This window comes from Malania oleifera, chromosome 1 (assembly GCF_029873635.1).
Source record: "Malania oleifera isolate guangnan ecotype guangnan chromosome 1, ASM2987363v1, whole genome shotgun sequence".
Lineage (NCBI taxonomy): Eukaryota > Viridiplantae > Streptophyta > Magnoliopsida > Santalales > Ximeniaceae > Malania > Malania oleifera.
The window spans coordinates 91,951,943-91,969,710 of record NC_080417.1 but is presented as its reverse complement, the minus strand read 5'-3'; the positions used below and the strand labels follow the sequence as shown (position 1 = coordinate 91,969,710).

The 17,768-nt window shown below is 35.5% G+C and overlaps 1 protein-coding gene across 2 annotated transcripts in view; it reads left to right on the top strand.

Annotated features, from left to right (window-relative positions):
* Positions 1-385: 385 nt before the first annotated feature.
* LOC131156191 (uncharacterized) overlaps positions 386-17,768 on the top strand; it is a 31,216-nt gene continuing 13,833 nt past the window's right edge. Inside the window, exons 1-3 of one of the 2 annotated variants that reach the window (XM_058109681.1) lie at positions 386-648; positions 745-866; positions 943-995. In XM_058109681.1, the coding sequence (XP_057965664.1) occupies positions 571-648; positions 745-866; positions 943-995 (253 nt within the window). In that variant the 5' untranslated portion in view covers positions 386-570. The remainder of the gene's footprint in view (positions 649-744; positions 867-942; positions 996-17,768) is intronic. The other variant, XM_058109690.1, reaches the window with a different exon arrangement.

The window sequence follows — 17,768 nt, the reverse complement described above, 5'->3', positions numbered from 1 at the left end:
TGGTTTCAGTCACATACTTGATCCTCCAATGGTTAAGACGTGAGGAGAATTAATTTCACACATCGACTTTACAATGCCTCTCCCTTGAAGTTACGAACTGTTAGCTTTGCTACCATTTGTTAGTCCCAGAAAAGTCTATGGATGGACTTGATATACATGAGTGAGCATTGACTTAAAAAGTTAAGCTTACTGAGTTTTGGGTGCTACCATGTATATAAACACATTTTTCACTCTATTAACTTACAAGTGAAGTTCTCAACATATCACTGTAAAAAAAAATTATCAAATTGAAAGAAGAACGAAAACTGAAAATAGAGAATTGATAACTTGGTTAGTTACCATTTATATAATTAGTAAAAATTAAGAACTTTATTGAATAAACTTTTTTCTCTTGAAAAAAACTATCCAGCACCTTTTCACAACTCGCAAAGCCCAGTAGCCGCAAGAAACCATGCGAAAGTGGGCTGCAGAACCAGAGCCCAGCCCACTACCCCAGTAGCATAAAGTCTGGTGGTTTGGGGAAAAACCTCCTTGCTTCTGGCCGGCAAAAATAGCAGGGGAGAGCCAGAGATGAGCAGGCGAGGTCCGCCCAAGCATCAGAATGCGTACACATGGAAGCCCAACGCCGGCATTAAGAAGAACGAAACAGTTCTCTCTCTCTCTCTCTCTCAGATTACTTTCTCTCTATACAATCACCTCGTTTCTCCGTCTACTTTCTATCTCTAAACTTGCAAGTGATTACAGGAGTTGGGAGGGAAGCTGAGGCCGTACTCTGAAATCACAGGGGTGTGCCTTCGCTGCAAGGAACAGATTGAGTGGAAGCGCCGGTACGGAAAGTACAAGCCTCTCTCCGAGCCTGCTAAATGGTACGCTTCTTCCAATCTTTATATGTTTGATTTAATTTTCTTTCCTTGTTGCTGTTTGCTCAACCTCATCTTTCAGTCAGCGGTGCTCCAAACGCGCGGTTCGTCAGGCTCACCATAATCTTTGCCCTGGTTAGTTTCAGTTCATTTTGCAACCCTCGATGATTAGAGCCCGTTTGGTTAAAATTTCTGAGAAAGCTTATTATTTTGTATCACAAAAAAAGCGCGAGATACAAAGAATACATATAATTTACCTTTGTTTAAGAATCCCTTTGGATCAAAGATTTTGATGGAGGAAAGGAAGGATAAGAAAATAGGAAGGAAACTTATTTTTAATTATATTTTCTCTCTATACTAAATGATATTAAAAATTAAAATTTGTTCTAATATAATTAAAAATTAAGTTAAATGTTAATTATGCGTAAAATTAAAATTTTATTAATTGATTTGGTATATATTTATTTTATTTTCTTTCTTGTTCTTGATAACCAAATATGAAAAGTGGATTCCTCCACATTTTCCAAGTTCCAAATGGGGTCTAAGTGTTTCCTAGAAATTGTTTTCCAAACATATCCAAAAAGGCTACTAAAATAGGTTCTCATGAAATATTGAAGTGTTTTCTGTATTTTTTGATAAAAGCTTTTTTAGATGCAATGAAGATACCAGGTATGAGGCATACCTCCCCCCCCTTCTTTTTGATTAGTAAAGAGAAATTTATATTAGCAAGGCATCAAGGGGATGCCAATCCATGGCACAAAACATCAACCACTCTGTAGAGTGTTGCAAACATCAAGGATTGCATTATGATCATTAACAATTTGGCCACTAAGCCAGCTGGAAACAATAGCAATCCACTGCCCCTTTGCAAGTTTGAAGCGGAGTAGTTGTATCTTTGAAGGCTCTTTTGTTTCTTTCTTTCTTTCCTAAGCGCACCAAAAGATGGCAAGAGGGATGAGGTTCAAAGCCTTTTGCTTCTTCTTGGTGGCTTTGATGCCTTTCTGAGTCCAAATCTCCCCTCCAACTGAACTTGCCATAACCCGCTGCTGTCTAGTCAAGGATAGAACCAAATTCCACAAGTTCCTTATCTAGGGGTAGTGGGGAAGAATGTGGTTGACTGATTCTGCATCAGCCATATAAAGAAAACGCCTATATGTGATTGTAAGCCCTATTTTCTATAGATTGTCAAAGGTTAATGTTTTTCCATGTGAGGACTCCCAAACAAAAAGGCAACCTTTGAAGGGGCTGTTGTCCTCCAAATGTGAATCCAATGGGAGTTGTTGCAATTTGTTTCCATCGATAAGAGCTTCTTGTAGAAAGATTTAACATTGAAAACACCATTTTTGTCCAAAGACCATTTTGGTTCGTTGGGGATGTTTCGGTAATGGAATTTATAGAGAATTTTGTAAAAGTTAGAGAGTGCATGAAGTTCCCAATTTGTCACATTCCTAGTAAAAGCAATGCTGAAAAATATTCCTTTATCAATGATTGGGAGATGATGACTGATAAGGGCATTTTTGTCACAAGCGAAACTGTTGATGGAAGGAAAGATTGCTCTAAGATTACTGTTCTCACGCCGCACATCATGCTAGAAAATAAACATTGGCCCTATTTCCCACTTGAAATGTCACAAATTGGAAAAAATCATCCCATCCTTTTCTGATGAATTTCCAAACTCCCACTCCGTAGGGTCCCCTACTATCGTGTGTTGTCCAACCATTATGCTCAAGCGCATATTTAGAAACAATAATACCCCGCCAAAAGTGGTGTTTTTCCTTCATGAACCTCCATAACCACTTCTTGAGGAGGGATTTATTGAAAGTGAGGAGGGATTATAGGTCCAACCCTCTCAAACAAATGGGTTGTTTAACCAATCCCCACCTAATGAGGTGATATTTAAACTCCTCCCTTGAGCTTCCCTAAAGAAATCTTCTTTGGATTTCCTTTAATCCCCTAGCGATTGAGGCTGGTATAGGAAGGAGGGACATGAAATGAACTAGAAGATTTGTCAAAGTGCTCTTGATGAGGGCGAGTCTGCTTCCTTTTGATAAGAAATATATTTTCCGTCTTGCCAATCTCCTTTTGGACTTCTCAATAATAGGGTCCTAGACTCCTTTGTCTTTGAATTGGGCTCTGAGGGGGAAACTGAGGTAATTTATGGGAAAGGATCCCATTTTGTAACCTAGAAGACTTGCAACAAAGGTCCCCCCCACCCCTCGTGTTCTCTCTAATTGGATTAAGCTTACTTTTACCAAGGCTCACTTTTAGGCCCGAGATAGCCTCAAACCCTAACAAAATATGTTGGAAGTTGAGGATATGAAGGGGATCATCTTCGCAAAAATGATAGCATCATCTGCGAAAAGGAGATGAGAATCTTTTGTAAGCCTTCCATTTCTACCCACCTTGAGACCCCTGAATACCCTCTTTCAATAGCTTTCATCAGCATGAGGCTAAGCACCTCTATAACCAAAATAAACAGAGAAGGGGACAAGGGATCTTCTTGTCTCAAGCCTCTTGAGGAGCGAAAGAAATAAGAAGGATAGCCATTTATGAGCACTAAGAAGCTTGGAATTTTGATGCATTGAGCAATCCAACTTTACCAAAGCTCCCTAAAGCCTATTTTCCTATATAAAGAAGGAAGTTCCATCTGACATGATCAAATGCTTTCCCTATATCTAGTTTGCACACTATTCCTTGTTCAGATAGGCATCTATCACCTCATTAGCAATAAGGGCAGCATCAATAATCTATCTTCTAGCCACAAAAGCATGCTGATATTGACTAATGACTTTTGGTATTTCTTTTTTGAACCTCTTAGCTAGGACTTCGGCAGTGATTTTATAAATGCTTCCCACCAAGCTAATAGGGCAGAAATCCTTGATGTTAACAACCTCAACTTTCTTTGGAACAAGAGTAACAAAGGTGGTATCGATGCCACTGATGAATTTTAAAATTTGGTACACTAGAAAAGTAAAACATAAAAATAGGGTGGGAAGCATAATAGACAAAAACCTAAAAGATAATGTAAAAGATGTTAAAACAATAGGGGATAGGATCATAAAAATCAAGATAGCTCTAGGCCTAAAGATATTAAATGTCATTAGTGCATATGCTCCCCAACTAAGCTTAGTAGAAAACCCTAAAAAGCAATTTTGGGAAGATATGGATAGTATTATACAAGGGACACCAAGGTTTGAAAAAACATTTGTAGGAGCTGATTTGAATGGATGTTTTGGAAATGGCAATGTAGGCTATGAGAGGATACATGGAGGCCATGAATATGGAGATAAAAATGAGTTTGGTGATACGATTTTAGATTTTATCATGTCTTACAATTTGGTTATATTGAACACCTACTTTATAAATAGAGAAGAAACTTTGAAGCGTGGCCAACATAAAAACCAAATAGATTTCTTCTTAACTTAAAAGGGGGATCGTTTATTATGTAAGGATTGTAAAGTTATCCCAGGTGAAAATTTGACTACACAGCATGGAGTCCTAGTATTAGATATATATTCTAAAAAATGGAAGAGAAAGATCTACTTAAATCTATGCAAGAAGACTAGGTGGTGGACATTTAAGGGAAAAAATATAGCAAAACTCAAAGATAAAATGATCAAAGAAAGTGATTGGAAAATTGGGGATAAGGTGGTTGCAAACACTATGTGGAATCGGATGACTAACTCTATCAATAAGATAACAAAAGAGATTTTAGGTGAATCCAAAGGATGATACTATGGGTAGTAAAGAAAGTTGGTGGTGGGATCAAGATGTCCTAAAAGCTGTAAACAAAATGAAACTGGTATAAAACATGGCAAAATTGTAGAAATATAGGAAACCTTGAAAAATATAAAGAGGTAAGAAAAAATGTAAAAAAGCCTTTAGTGATGCTGAATGTAGAGTTTACGATGCTTTATAAACTATACTAGATACAAAAGAAGTAGAAAAGAGACATATATAAATGTGCTAGAGTTAGAGAAAGAAAAGGCAAAGATTTAGGTAATATGAAGTGTATAAAGGACGAAAATGATAATATCTTAACTAAAGAAGAAGACCTAAAAGAGAGGTGGCGGAGATACTTTAATAAGCCATTTAATGAAAACCAAATTGAATGGGTGAATTTGGAAGTAACAAATGGTGAAAAGACTAAAAATAGGAGGTTTATTCGCAAAATAAGATTTATTGAAGTTAAGATGGCTTTAAAAAAGATGAAAAGTGGGAAATCAATAGGACCAAATATCATACCAGATGAAGTTTGGAAATGTTTAGGGCATAAAAGAAGTATATGGTTAATTGATCTATTCAACACTATTATAAAAACCAAGAAAATGCCAAAGGAATGGAGGAAAAGTATATTACTTCCCTTATACAAAAACAAAGGCAATATTCATAATTGTAATAATTATTATGGAATTAAGATTATGAGTTTTACGATGAAACTGTGGGAAAGGGTAATTGAACAAAGAATTAGACTAGAAATATAGGTTTTATGGAATTAATTTGGTTTTATTCCTGGGAGATCAACAACAGGAGCTATTTATCTTTTAAGGAAATTAATGAAAAAGTTTAGGGAAAAGAAGAGGGAATTGAAAATGTTTTTTATGAGTCTAGAGAAAGCCTATGATAGAATACCTAGGGAAGTTCTTTGGTGGGTTTTAGTAAAGAAGGGAATATGCGGTGGATATATTGAGATCATTAAGGATATGTATGATGGAGTAATGACTAGTATTAGGACTATAGGAGATGAGTCTAAAGAATTTCCAATCACAATAGGTGTACATCAAGGTTCTACTTTGAGCCCTTATCTTTTTGCTTTGGTGATGGATGAAATTACTAGGAATATCCAAAATGAGATCCCTTGGTGTATCTTGTTTGCGGATGATATTGTCTTGATGATTGATGAAAATAGGTATGGATTGGAATTGGAATCTAAGTTAGAAATATGGAGCATAGTTTTAAATCTTGGTAAGAGACCTCTTAACAATAGAGAGATGGTGGAATTGTCATCTTTGTTATCTTTATTGAGTGGGAGTAACCTTTCTTTGGGGAGGGACTTTCGTTCTTGATCTTTGGACTAGTTAGGAGCATTTTCTTGCAAATCTTTTTTTGAATTTTTGATTCGTTCCAACTCTTCTTTCTCACTATACAATTTGGAAGCCTAAGGTTCCCCCCTAATGGTTGTGCTTAATAAGATAAATACTAATAACTTGTTGCAAATTAGGAGACCTATGAAGGCTCTCTCTCCTGATGCATGTGTGCTTTATTGCAAGAACTCTGAGACAACTTCTCACCTTCTTTTGCAATGTTGATTTGCTTGGAGTATATGGAATATGCTTTTTTAGCATTATGGGAGAACTTATTTCGTGCTCCTTCAGTGGAAGACTTATTAGAAATATCCTTCACAAACTTTGGTAGAAGAAAGGATAGGGAAACTTCATGGAAGTGTGGCTTTTTCTCAGTAATATGGGGCTTATGGATGGAATGTAACTCAGATATTTTTTGCGAAAAAATTAAACCACATATTGGTTTGGGAAAAATTAAGTACTTGGCCTCTTTGTGGTGTGTCAGTGATGGATTTTTTAAAGAGACATGCTTTTAGGAGTTTCAAAGAGATTGGAGGAACACGCGGACCTGAATTCTTCATTTTTCTTGGGTTTTTTTTTTTTTTTTTTTTTTTCTGTTTAGTCTTGGAGTGTCTCAGTTTGTCTTGGGAGATGTCTCATTCTCCCTATTGTAATTTTTTTTAATATTAACAATATCTACTTTTGTTATAAAAAAAAAAAAAGAAATCATGGTAGCAAGTAGTGTAACATAACGGTAACGGGTGTAGCGGAAAGCAGGAGTAGCGATGTTACATAATAGGAAGTAGGTGTAGCGGTCGTGAATTTTTTTCAAGCACGCACAACCTTATGCATATTAGTATATTTGCATTTTTAAACTTTTAATGCTTCTTAGAAAGAGTTTTAGTGTATTTTGGATCCTTTAGTTCAACGAAATCATTTGGTGAGGGCAAGAAATTTATATTTGTTTTACACCACTAGTGATAGAAAAATTATGTGTGTGAGTGTTTATAATTTTTCATTATTTGTGTGTGAAAAAAAGACAAAAAAGGAAAATACAAATAATAGACACATGAGACATATGAATAATACAAATATACAATAACTAAAAAAAAGAAAAGAATGTTGAAGTTGAAAAATATAGATCATAAATATCAAATTTCTAATATTATCAAAATAAAATATTTTATTAACAAATTAGTATTATCAATTTGTTAATTAATGCATCTTTTGTGAGTAATATTTTTAAAAAATAGTAAATTTCATATCATTTATCATCCTCATTATGATCTTTTACCCCCCCTCTCTCCACGTGGTATATTGAGAATGATTTATTAAAGAGGGAAAAAACTAAAGTGAGAAGGAAAAGTAAAAATAATAATAATAATAATAATAATAATTTTTTTGCTGTAACAGTACTGTAGCAGTTACGTAATGGCCCTAGCGGCCTTTACATAATAGTCGTAGTCTGTAATAGCCACTACACCGTGATTTTTATTCCCACCAATTTTGCGGTGTGTAACAGTATTGGCAACCCAAAAAACCATTTCGTAACAACATTACTTAACAGTTGCAACCGCTATTTAAAAGCATGCTATGAAGAACCACTTTAGAATTTAAAGGTTTTTAGAGAAGTAGAAATAAGATAGAATTTATGAAATGTAATTTCATTAACACAAAGAGGAGTGTTGGAGATAATATTAATCTTGATAATCAAGAAATTAATAACACTAGTAGATTTTGATATCTTGGATCTATTTTGTAAGCGGAAGGAGAAATTGAAGAGGATGTAATACACAAAGTTAAAGCTGGATAGGTTAAATGGAGTGCGTTTGGCTTGTTGTGTGTGATCATATAATTTTCTTAAATTAAAAGAATAGTTTTATATAAGATGGCTATAAGGCCAACCATGCTTTATGGATCAGAGTGTTGGGCAACTAAGAAACAATTAGTACAAAAAGTAAAAGTTGTTGAAATGTAAATGTTAAGGTGGATGAGTTGACTAACATTAGAAAATAAGTTGGGGGACAAACACATTCACAGTAAACTAGGCATAGCGCTGGTTGAGGACAAGATAACGTAGGGGCAACTTAGATGATTTGAGCATTTGAAGCTTTGATCAAACAACACACTGGTGAGGAGGAGTGAGTTAGTTATTGTTTCTGGTGAAAAAGTGGTAATTGTAAACCTAAAAGAACCTGGAATGAGATAGCGAGGAAGGAATTAAAGGTTCTTAATCTAACAAAGGAAAATGCCCTTGATTGGGTGGATTGGTGGAAAACATGGTTTTAGGTAGCTACTGCGACCATTATGTAATGCCATTACGTAATGGTTTTTTGAGTTGCCAATACCATTACACATTGCAAAATCGGTAGGAAGAAAAAATCACGGCCATAGCTGCAATTATGGGCTGCAACTGTTTTGTAAGGGCCGCTTTAGCTCATACGTGGCTGCTATAGGACCGTTACAGAAAAAAAATTATTTTTATTATTTTTTAATTTTCTCCTCACTTTTGTTTTTTCTCCCTTTAATAAATCATTCTCAATATACCATGTGGAGAGACGGAAAAATATCATAATGAGGATGATAATGATATGAAATTTACTATCTTTTTGAAAAATACTCACAAGAGATGCATTAACTAACAATTTGATGATACTAATTTGTTAAGAAAATATTTTATTTTGATAATATTAACAATTTGATATTTATGTCTTATAATCTATATTTTTCAACTTTAACATTTTTTTTCCTAGTTATTGTCTATTTGTATTATTTGTATGTCTTATGTGCCTAATAGATTAATGGAGGATCTACTGAAATTTTTTAGCGAGTTCTTTGAAATTGGAGTCCTTAGTAAGAGTATTAATGGAGGATATTCATAGGAATTAGAAGAGGGGGTTCATCTTTAAACTAGATTTGAGAAAGTCTATGATAGAGTGAGTTGGAGTTTCTTGGATAGAGTTTTTGCGAGAAAGGGTTTTGGTGTGTGTTGGTGTCGTTCGATTAGGGGTTGTTTGTCTAATGTGTGGTTTTTGATAATTGTGAATGGTGAGCCTAAATCTTGGTTTGGTGCTTCGAGGGGTTTTAGACAAGGAGACCCTTTATCCCCTTTTTTGTTTGTCATTGTAGCAGATGTTTTGAGTAGGATGGTGGATAGGGCGGTGGAGAGGGGTTTGATTATTCTAGAAGTGGGGAGAGGGTGTGGTGGTTTCGCATTTCCTATTCACTAATGACCAGGGACTTAAATTTCAATTTCGATTTAATGAAATTACGGAAATTTATAGTAAATGATGGAAATTTACAATAAAACTTTAGGAAATATTAGAATAGATGATAAAGCTTAATATGGTATCAAAATATATTAAAAAAAATGCATATATGACAAGTTTTTAGCGTGTAGGATATTAAACTGCATATTGCGAAACAAATTATGAAGTGAAGAATATTGAAATGATTATAAAGTTTTGAAGCTATTCCTTTAATGTTTTGAGTAGGATGGTGGATAGGGCGGTGGAGAGGGGTTTGGTTATTCTAGAAGTGGGGAGAGAGGGTGTGATGGTTTCGCATTTCCAGTTCATTAATGACCAAGGACTTAAATTTCAATTTCGATAGAAATTTAGATTTCAATTTAAAGAAATTCTGGAAATTTACAATAAAACTTTAGGAAATATTAGAATAGATGATTATGCTTAATATGGTATCAAAATACATTAAAAAAAAATGCATATATGACAAGTTTTTAGTGTGTAGGATATTAAATTGCATATTGCGAAACAAATTATGAGGTGGAGAACATTCAAATGATTATAAAGTTTTGAAGCTATTCCTTTAATGATTTAAGGCAACAAATTATCATTTAAACAACTACATTTTCAATAAATATCATACATTTAATGATCTAATACCACATGGACTTTCTTGGTGGCTCAAAGACATCTCTCTTATCCCTATCATTAGGATTTCGAGATGACATATATTGTTTACAATAATCACTTAATGTCATATAATTTCCAAAATATTGAGTATAGGTGTACATGTGTTGTTCATATTCCTCCATAGTCATCTGGTTCATGGTAGTTTCTACTCGGCCAGAAGATCTTCGTGTACTAGGATGTCTTCTTGTAGGTTCTACTTGTTGTGTATGTCCATAGGATTGTTTTGCATTTGCATATTGGTCATACCCATATTCTTGGCCTATTTGTCCATACCCACAAGCATGTGGTTGCCAATTTCCATATTGTTGTGCTTGCTCATTTGCATATGGAAATGGTTGGTCATATGTAGATTGTGAGGAGCTGACCTATGTAGATTCATAGCCACTATAACTATTAGAGTCATGCTCTATTCCTGTACTCATAGATTCCATACTAAGGGAAAAGGTATCCTCTTCTATTTGATGCATCTTCCCTTTTCCCTTTCTGTGATTGTACTGCCTATCAACTAGACATGTTTCTCTTTGTGGACCCTCATCTTCTAGTTGGGGAGGACGTGTATATTCCACTTTTGGTCTATAATTTTGCCATCCTTCATTTCCTCCATAGTCCCCACCATCACCACCTTGCCCATTGCTCTCGCCGGGGTTAGATCCGTCACCACTAGCATCATCGTCGTCATTCATCATCACCACTAGAGGGCTTAGTGGATGAAGTTCCATATCTAGATCCGAGATTCATTTGTGAATCATCACTACTAGATATTACCTCTTCTACCATCACCTGACTAACATCAATACCAAAGTCATCTTGTGCATGCTTGGCCATTTGTGGATGGGGACTTCCGTCTCATTCATCAAGATGGGATGGTTTAATCCACTGGAAAAGTGGATACTCATCCTCATCACCCAATTCAACTTATATATCAAGAAGGTTTGGGGAATCTTGTTCAACTACTTTGTCCATTTCGGCCTCCATATCTCTTATTTGAAGCTTCATGTTATAATAACAAAAAACAAGCTGCTGAAGTCTGGTGTAGGCTAGTCTATTTCTTTGTTTTGTGTGAATGAGTGCAAATGTGCTCCAATTTCGTTCACAAGTTGATGAAGATGCGGTTTGCTCAAAATGTGCAATGCTAGCTTCTTTAGGATTGGAGCACTTGATCCATACATCATCCACCAATCGGCTGTGCAAGATATTTTAAGAACATAAGTTAGTACTTAGTAGATTGTAAAAGTTTATAATTTTGTATTGTACATTTATGTTTAAATACTTACCAGGTGCCATGGTTTCCCTAGCTTCTTTAGCAGCTGCTTCTTCAAAGCTTTTTTTAGCATCTCTAAATAGAATAATCTGAAAAAAAAAATGTTATTGAATAATTAAACATGGATTAAGACTTGTTTTATTTAATTTTTATTTTAAAACTATACCTCATTTCCAATTTGATCTAGGCTAGAGGAATGTGGCTTAAGGGTGTTAAAAACTTTGTGAACTACATCTAGAAAATAAGGATTTTCTCGACACCTTCTTTGTATTGACATTTTGGATTTAAAAAATAAGCTGTCGATCAAATAAAGTAAAATATAAATATGTAATAAGTAATTTGATATATGAATTTCTTGAAATTTACAAATATTTTATACCTACTGCATGAAGAGGATGTTCAAGGGTTCTTTCCCACCGGTCATTGATTACTTTCAGAATCCATCTTGCACTTCTTGCACCTACTTCAATGGCCTCTTTCATCACTTTTATTGCTTCAAACACAACTCCTAATGTTGGCCACACTTCACTATCAACTATACGCAATACTCGATATATAGGCTCATAAATGTTACAAACTTTTGCCACATTATCCCAAAATTGATGGTTAAGAACTGTGCTTTCAATTTCTCTACCCATTTTTGTTTGACTAAGAGCATGCTTAGCCCATTCATCAGATGTGAATAGAGATTTTAAGCCTGTTTCTTTTTTTTTGGTAGGCTATCAAGGGCAATGTAGTTTGTAGCAATTCGTGTGGCACTTGGACGCACAATATCCCCTTGACAGTGCTTCTTCATTTTAGCAAGCAACCATCCATGGTTATATATAAAATTAGTGATCTGTCTCCCCTGCAAGATCATTGTGCTTATTGCCTCTCTTTCTCTGATCTCCTAAAAAATGAGATCAATACAATGGGCAGTGCAAGGAGTCCAATACAAGTTCAATTTTTTCATTAATTTTAGACCCGCTTTCTTGTAGACGCTGCCATTGTCGATCATTACTTGGACAACATGTTGCTTTCCTACCTCTTACACATGTTTTAATAGGGAATACATGTATTCATGGTCTTTTATTTTATTAGAAGCATCTACTGACTTTAGAAAAATTGTGCTTCCTTTTGAGTAAACCATGAAATTTATGATGGATAATTTTGTAGAGCCTATCCATCTATCACACATTACAGTGTAGCCATATATGGCCCACTTTTTCTTCACTTCTTCTACGTGGCCTTCCATTTATTTTACCTTTAAATCAAGGTATTTTGTTCTAATTTCATAGGGTGTCGGTGGATCGACTCCCGTTCCAGCTGATTGGCAACCCATACCATGTTTTTAAAATGATGTGATTTTGCCTTCTCAGGTGGAACATTATCATATATAAAAAACTTTGAAATCAACCTATTCATTTCTTCTTTTATTTTACCTCCTTTGAATAAATTTTTCAAGATTTTTTGTTTTGCTGCGTCTGACTTGTAATATTGAGAAGGCTTTGAAATATATGACTTTGTTTCTGGCTCTCTCACACTTTGAGATTGCCTTATTAGAGGTCGCCCTCCACTACTATTAGCCCCTAAACTGCCTCCTTATTGGCTACTTGCAAACCTACGAGATTGGTCTCTTTCCCATTCCGTCTGTTTTGAAGCATAGAATGCTTGACGATATGCATACCTTTCATAGGGAGAAATGTCAGGCGAGCATGCAATATCGTCAACATCGTCCTCTTCATTAATTTGTTGTGGTTGCATCAAGTTCCCACGCAATTAATTTTTTATTTGATCCATTCTTTCTATTTTCTTTGCCTTAGTTGTTGCTTTTTTTTTTTTTTCTAAAACAATTCTCATTTCTTGCTTAACTTCTGGAGGTACTTTGTTGCAAAATTTTATATTATGCTACGTGTCATAATTTGATAAGTGCCTTTTTAATCTTGTTGCACCACCACTCTTCATTTGTATTCCGCAATATTTGCAAATAAATCCATTCTTCACTTGCTGGTTGTGCTTGACGTGCCTCGTTCTACCCTAAAGAAGGTAAGCTCTATTTTATCCTCTTTTTTTTTTTTTTGGGGAGAGGTAAATGGAAAGTTTAAGCGGAAATAACAGGCTTGGAAGAAACTTTGTGTTCCTCAGTTGGAAGGAGGTTTGGGAATTAGAGATTTTGTGGAGGTGCAGAGAGCTCTTCATATGAAGTTTGTTTGGTGTTTGTGGAAAATGGATAATTTATGGACACGATTTTTTAAGGCTAAAGATGTTAAAAAAAGGTTACCTTTCATTGGCTAGCAATTATTCAGGTTGTTTGAGGTTTTGGAAGTCCTTAATGCAGGTTTTGCCGGATGTTTGTGAGAATACCATTTGGAGAGTTCGTGATGGATGGGTCTCCTTTTGGTTCGATCGCTGGCTGAATTTTGGGCCACTTTGTTTAAGGGTGGGACATCTCTTGTCCTCTTATCCAGGTAAGGGATTGCTGGGATGATAATGGATGGAATTTTGAGCGATTGCAAGTTCTTATTGGTCCTGATTTGTTGGGCGACATTTTACTCTCGTTGCCTATTAAGAAACAAGGTCTTGATGTTCTAATTTGGAAGCCGACTTTGGATGGAAGTTTTTCGTCATCTAGTGCTTGGGAAATTATTAGATTAAAGCAAGATGAATACCACGGTATGGAGTGGATATGGCATAATTTTCTCCCAAAAAAAATCTCAGTGTGCATGTGGAAGGCTAGGTTCAATTGTATGCCAGTGGATATGTGCGTTCAACGTTGTGGTATTTATCTTGCCTCAAGATGTGATTGTTGTCTTAATAGGAAGATTGAAACGCTTGACCATGTGCTGAGTTTAGGGGAGGTGGCTTTGTTTTGTTTGGGATAGAGCTGCTTGTATTTTGGGCTTGCCGACCTTCATTGTGGGAACCTAGTGGGGGCGTGTCTTTCATTGGTTTTCATTAGCAAAAAAATCTTCTCAATGTGGCATTTTAATTGGGTTAATTCCCTCTATCATCACTTGGCGACTTTGGCAATTTTGGTGCAAAGCTAGGATGGAAGATATGGTGGAGTCTAAGGAGGTGGTTTGGAGATCCATTTGTTTTTGGATTAGGCGTATTTCGGTAGAACACTTTGTTCTGCAAGCTGGTTTCGGTGGGTTTGATTTATTTGATATACCTCGAATGGTGCCTCATAACCTTAGAAGATAGTGTATTGTTGTTTGGGAGAAACCATCAATAGGTTTTGTGAAGTGGAATGTTGATGGAAGCTGTAGAGGTAATCCGGGTTCGTATGGGGGTGGAGCCACTATTTGGGATTGCTCTAGCAAACTCAAAGGTGTCTTTTCTTCTTAGTTTGGCCAAGGGACGAATAATGAAGCTGAGCTTCGTGCTTTGCACATGGGGGTGTTGTTATGTAAGGATCTGAGTTTTTATAATATTGTTATTGAATGTGACTCTAAACTGATTGTTGATTGGATTAATGACGATAAATGCACGATGTGGTATTTATTGGATTTTTGGGAGGAGATTGTTTTGGAGCTTCAAGGTTTTCAGTTCTCTATTTGACACATTTATAGAAAGGCTAATCAAGTGGCCGATAACCTTGCTCGTCAGGGTGAAGAAGGTATGATATATCAATTTGAGGAGGGGATGAGCTTCCGAGGAAACTTAGAGGCATATTGAGACTTGATAGTCTCGGCTTCCCTAGCATTAGATGTTAATGTTCTGTCTTTCGTCTTTTCTTTCAATTAGGCATGTGTAGTTTGCTTGGCTGTTTGTTTTTGGCTTGTTTAGTTTGGGCCGTTTGGTTAGGCTTGTTTAGTTTTGGTTTTCTGTTTTTTGGCTTTTGTTTGTGATTTGTTTTTGGGAGGGTTTTATTGTTTATTTGTAATCTCCTAGAGGCTTTGCTTGTAACCACGGTTTTCCTCCGCCACAAGTGAGGGTTTATTAATAAATTTGGGATGGGGCCACTATGTGGGTGGCTACCGGTTTTTTTAAAAAATGTTCCATGTTGGATCTTGTTTTCTTCCTTAAGACATTTTTGTAGATAATTTTACTTTCCTACAATGTTACAATGAATCAAAAATTAGTTGTTAAATTAGTCAACAATTTTAAAAGAAAATTATTTGAGATGTTTTATTATCAATATAAAATTAATAAATAAGACAAACCATTATAATATTAAATTAAATTTACGAAATTTAATGAGAATGTACAAAATTACTAATAAATTATAGAAATTAAATTAGTCAAATAAATGAAATAATTTAAACTATATTAAAGTAATAAGTACTTTAATTTATTTAATTACTAGGCTATAATGAATAGGTGTTAAATTACTCCAAATTTTTTTAAAAAAAATTATTTGAATGTTACTCTACAATTTTTAAAATAAAAATATTCCGATGCTAAATAAAGATAAATTAATGACTAAGAGAAATATTAAATTATTAAATTAAAATTACAAAAATAATGATAATTTTTACAAAATTACTATTAAGTAATAAGTTTTGAAAATTAAAATATTCAGATAAATGAATAATTTATTAATTTATAATATAATAAGATAATAATAGTAAATTATTCTAATTTAGTTTAGTTACTAAACTTACTAGTTATTATTTACTATACTAGCAAGTAGTAATGTAGGATTAACTGATTAAGGGGGTAAATGGGAGAGGAAGGCAATCTTGTAAATATATTGGGGAGAAGGGAGATTTTGAGTTAATAAAATATATATATATATATATAAGTTAAAAATGGCATTTAAAACATAAACCAGTAATTTGCCTTTAGTTCAGCCCTTTATTTTCCGTGGTGCTGGCTGCTGCTCGTGGAGAGAGGGGGGGTGGGGGTGCGACAGTGGACTCAATCTCGAGTCCCTCAGTTTCTTGCTAGTAGCTCTGCGAGAGCCTCAGCCGATAGGAAGATTGCAACTATGGGAGTTCTTGCTGCTGGCTGCGACTGCGAGTGTGCAACGATGATGGAGGTGGAGGGTGAAGCCAAAGGCTAGAGGCAGAGGGCTGAAGGTCACTAGAGGGGATCCGAAGGCTAGGGCTTTTCGGAGTTCAAACTTCGAAGGTGGAGGCAGAAGGCAGCTGGAAATTTGGAATCTAGGGTTTTTTTTTTGAAGTTTGAAGATGGAAGAAGAAGAAGGCTTTCTCTAGTCCCAGAGGTATGTATCATACTGCAGCATGAAGCTAATTTATAGAAATAAATTGTGTAGTGCTAGCCCGTAGGCCTTTGATGAATTTGAGGAATTATTGGCTTGAATCTGCAGAGCATCTTTGCAATATATCTGCTTTCCACTGTATACACTCACGGGTTGCACAACTTGCACAATCACGTGGGAAAAGCAAAATAAAGTTAGAGAACACTCAGAACAACACTGAAATTCCCCCCTCCAATTTTTTTTTTTTAATTTCCCCCCATGATTTCTAGAAAATTTCGAAAGAACAGCCGAAATTTTCGAAATTTACCGAAAGCTCAAAATTTCGGTTGAATTTATTCAAAATCGAATTTGTATCTCAATTTCCTTTCAGGACCAAATTTAAGTCCTTGCTCATTACACCATTTTTTTATTTTTATTTTAATTTTAGGATCATAATCTTTCTTTTAATAGTATTTTGGGTATTCCTCATATTTTCGAGTGGTTGTTGGGCTCAAAATCAATTGGGGGAAGAGTGGTTTGTGGCTACGAATATGCCAGTTAAGAGTGTTGAGGAGCAGGCTAACGAAGTGGTGTATGGTATATTGGATTGGCCTTTGACTTACTTAGGTGTCTTTTGGGGGGTAACATAGCTGTAGATTTTTGGAACCCGATAGTGGAAAGGGCGGCGAAGAGATAGATGGTTAGAAGGGAGCCCTCTTCTCAATTAGTGGTAGAATTACATTGATTCAGGCTTGTCTTGCTACTATCTTGTTATATTTCCTGTTTGTCTTTAAGATTTCGGCGGGGATTGCTAGCAAGCTTGAGAGGATCATGAGAGAGTTTTTGTGGTCCTGTGGGGGGAGTCATAGGGACCATCTAATGAGTTGGAATGAGGTTTGTAGATCTAAAAAGGAGGGGGTTAGGGTCTTGGCAAGTTGGTGTCTAAAAACATTGCTCTTCTAGCTAAATAGCTTTGAAGCTTCCCTCTAGAAGAATCGTCCTTTTGGCATAAAGTAATAAGAAGTAAGTTTGGGATGGATGAGAACAGGAGGGATACCAATGCTAATTTAAGATGCTCTTTTGGGAGTCCATGGGGATCCATTTCTCAGGTCTATCCTTCTTTTATCCCTCACACTAAACTTGAGGTGGGGAGGGGTTCTCATATTCGTTTTTGGATATACCCTTGGCTGGGAATGCACCTTGTCTACTTCTTTCCTTCGTCTCTTTCATTTAAGTTCTCAACAAAATAATTTTTTTTTTTTTGGTTGGTGAATTGAGTTGTTCTTTGGTTTCCTGGAATCTTCATTTTAGGAGACCTTTGAATGATAGGGAGATGGCGGAATTATCCTCTTTGTTATCTTTATTGAATGGGAGTAACCTTTCTTCTGGGAGGGACGTTCGTTCTTGCTCCTTGGACCAGTGTTTTCTTGCAAGTCTTTTTTGAATTTTTGATTTGTTCCAACTCTTCTTTGTCACTATACTCTACTATTTGGAAGGCTAAGGTTCTCCTAAAATAAATGCTCT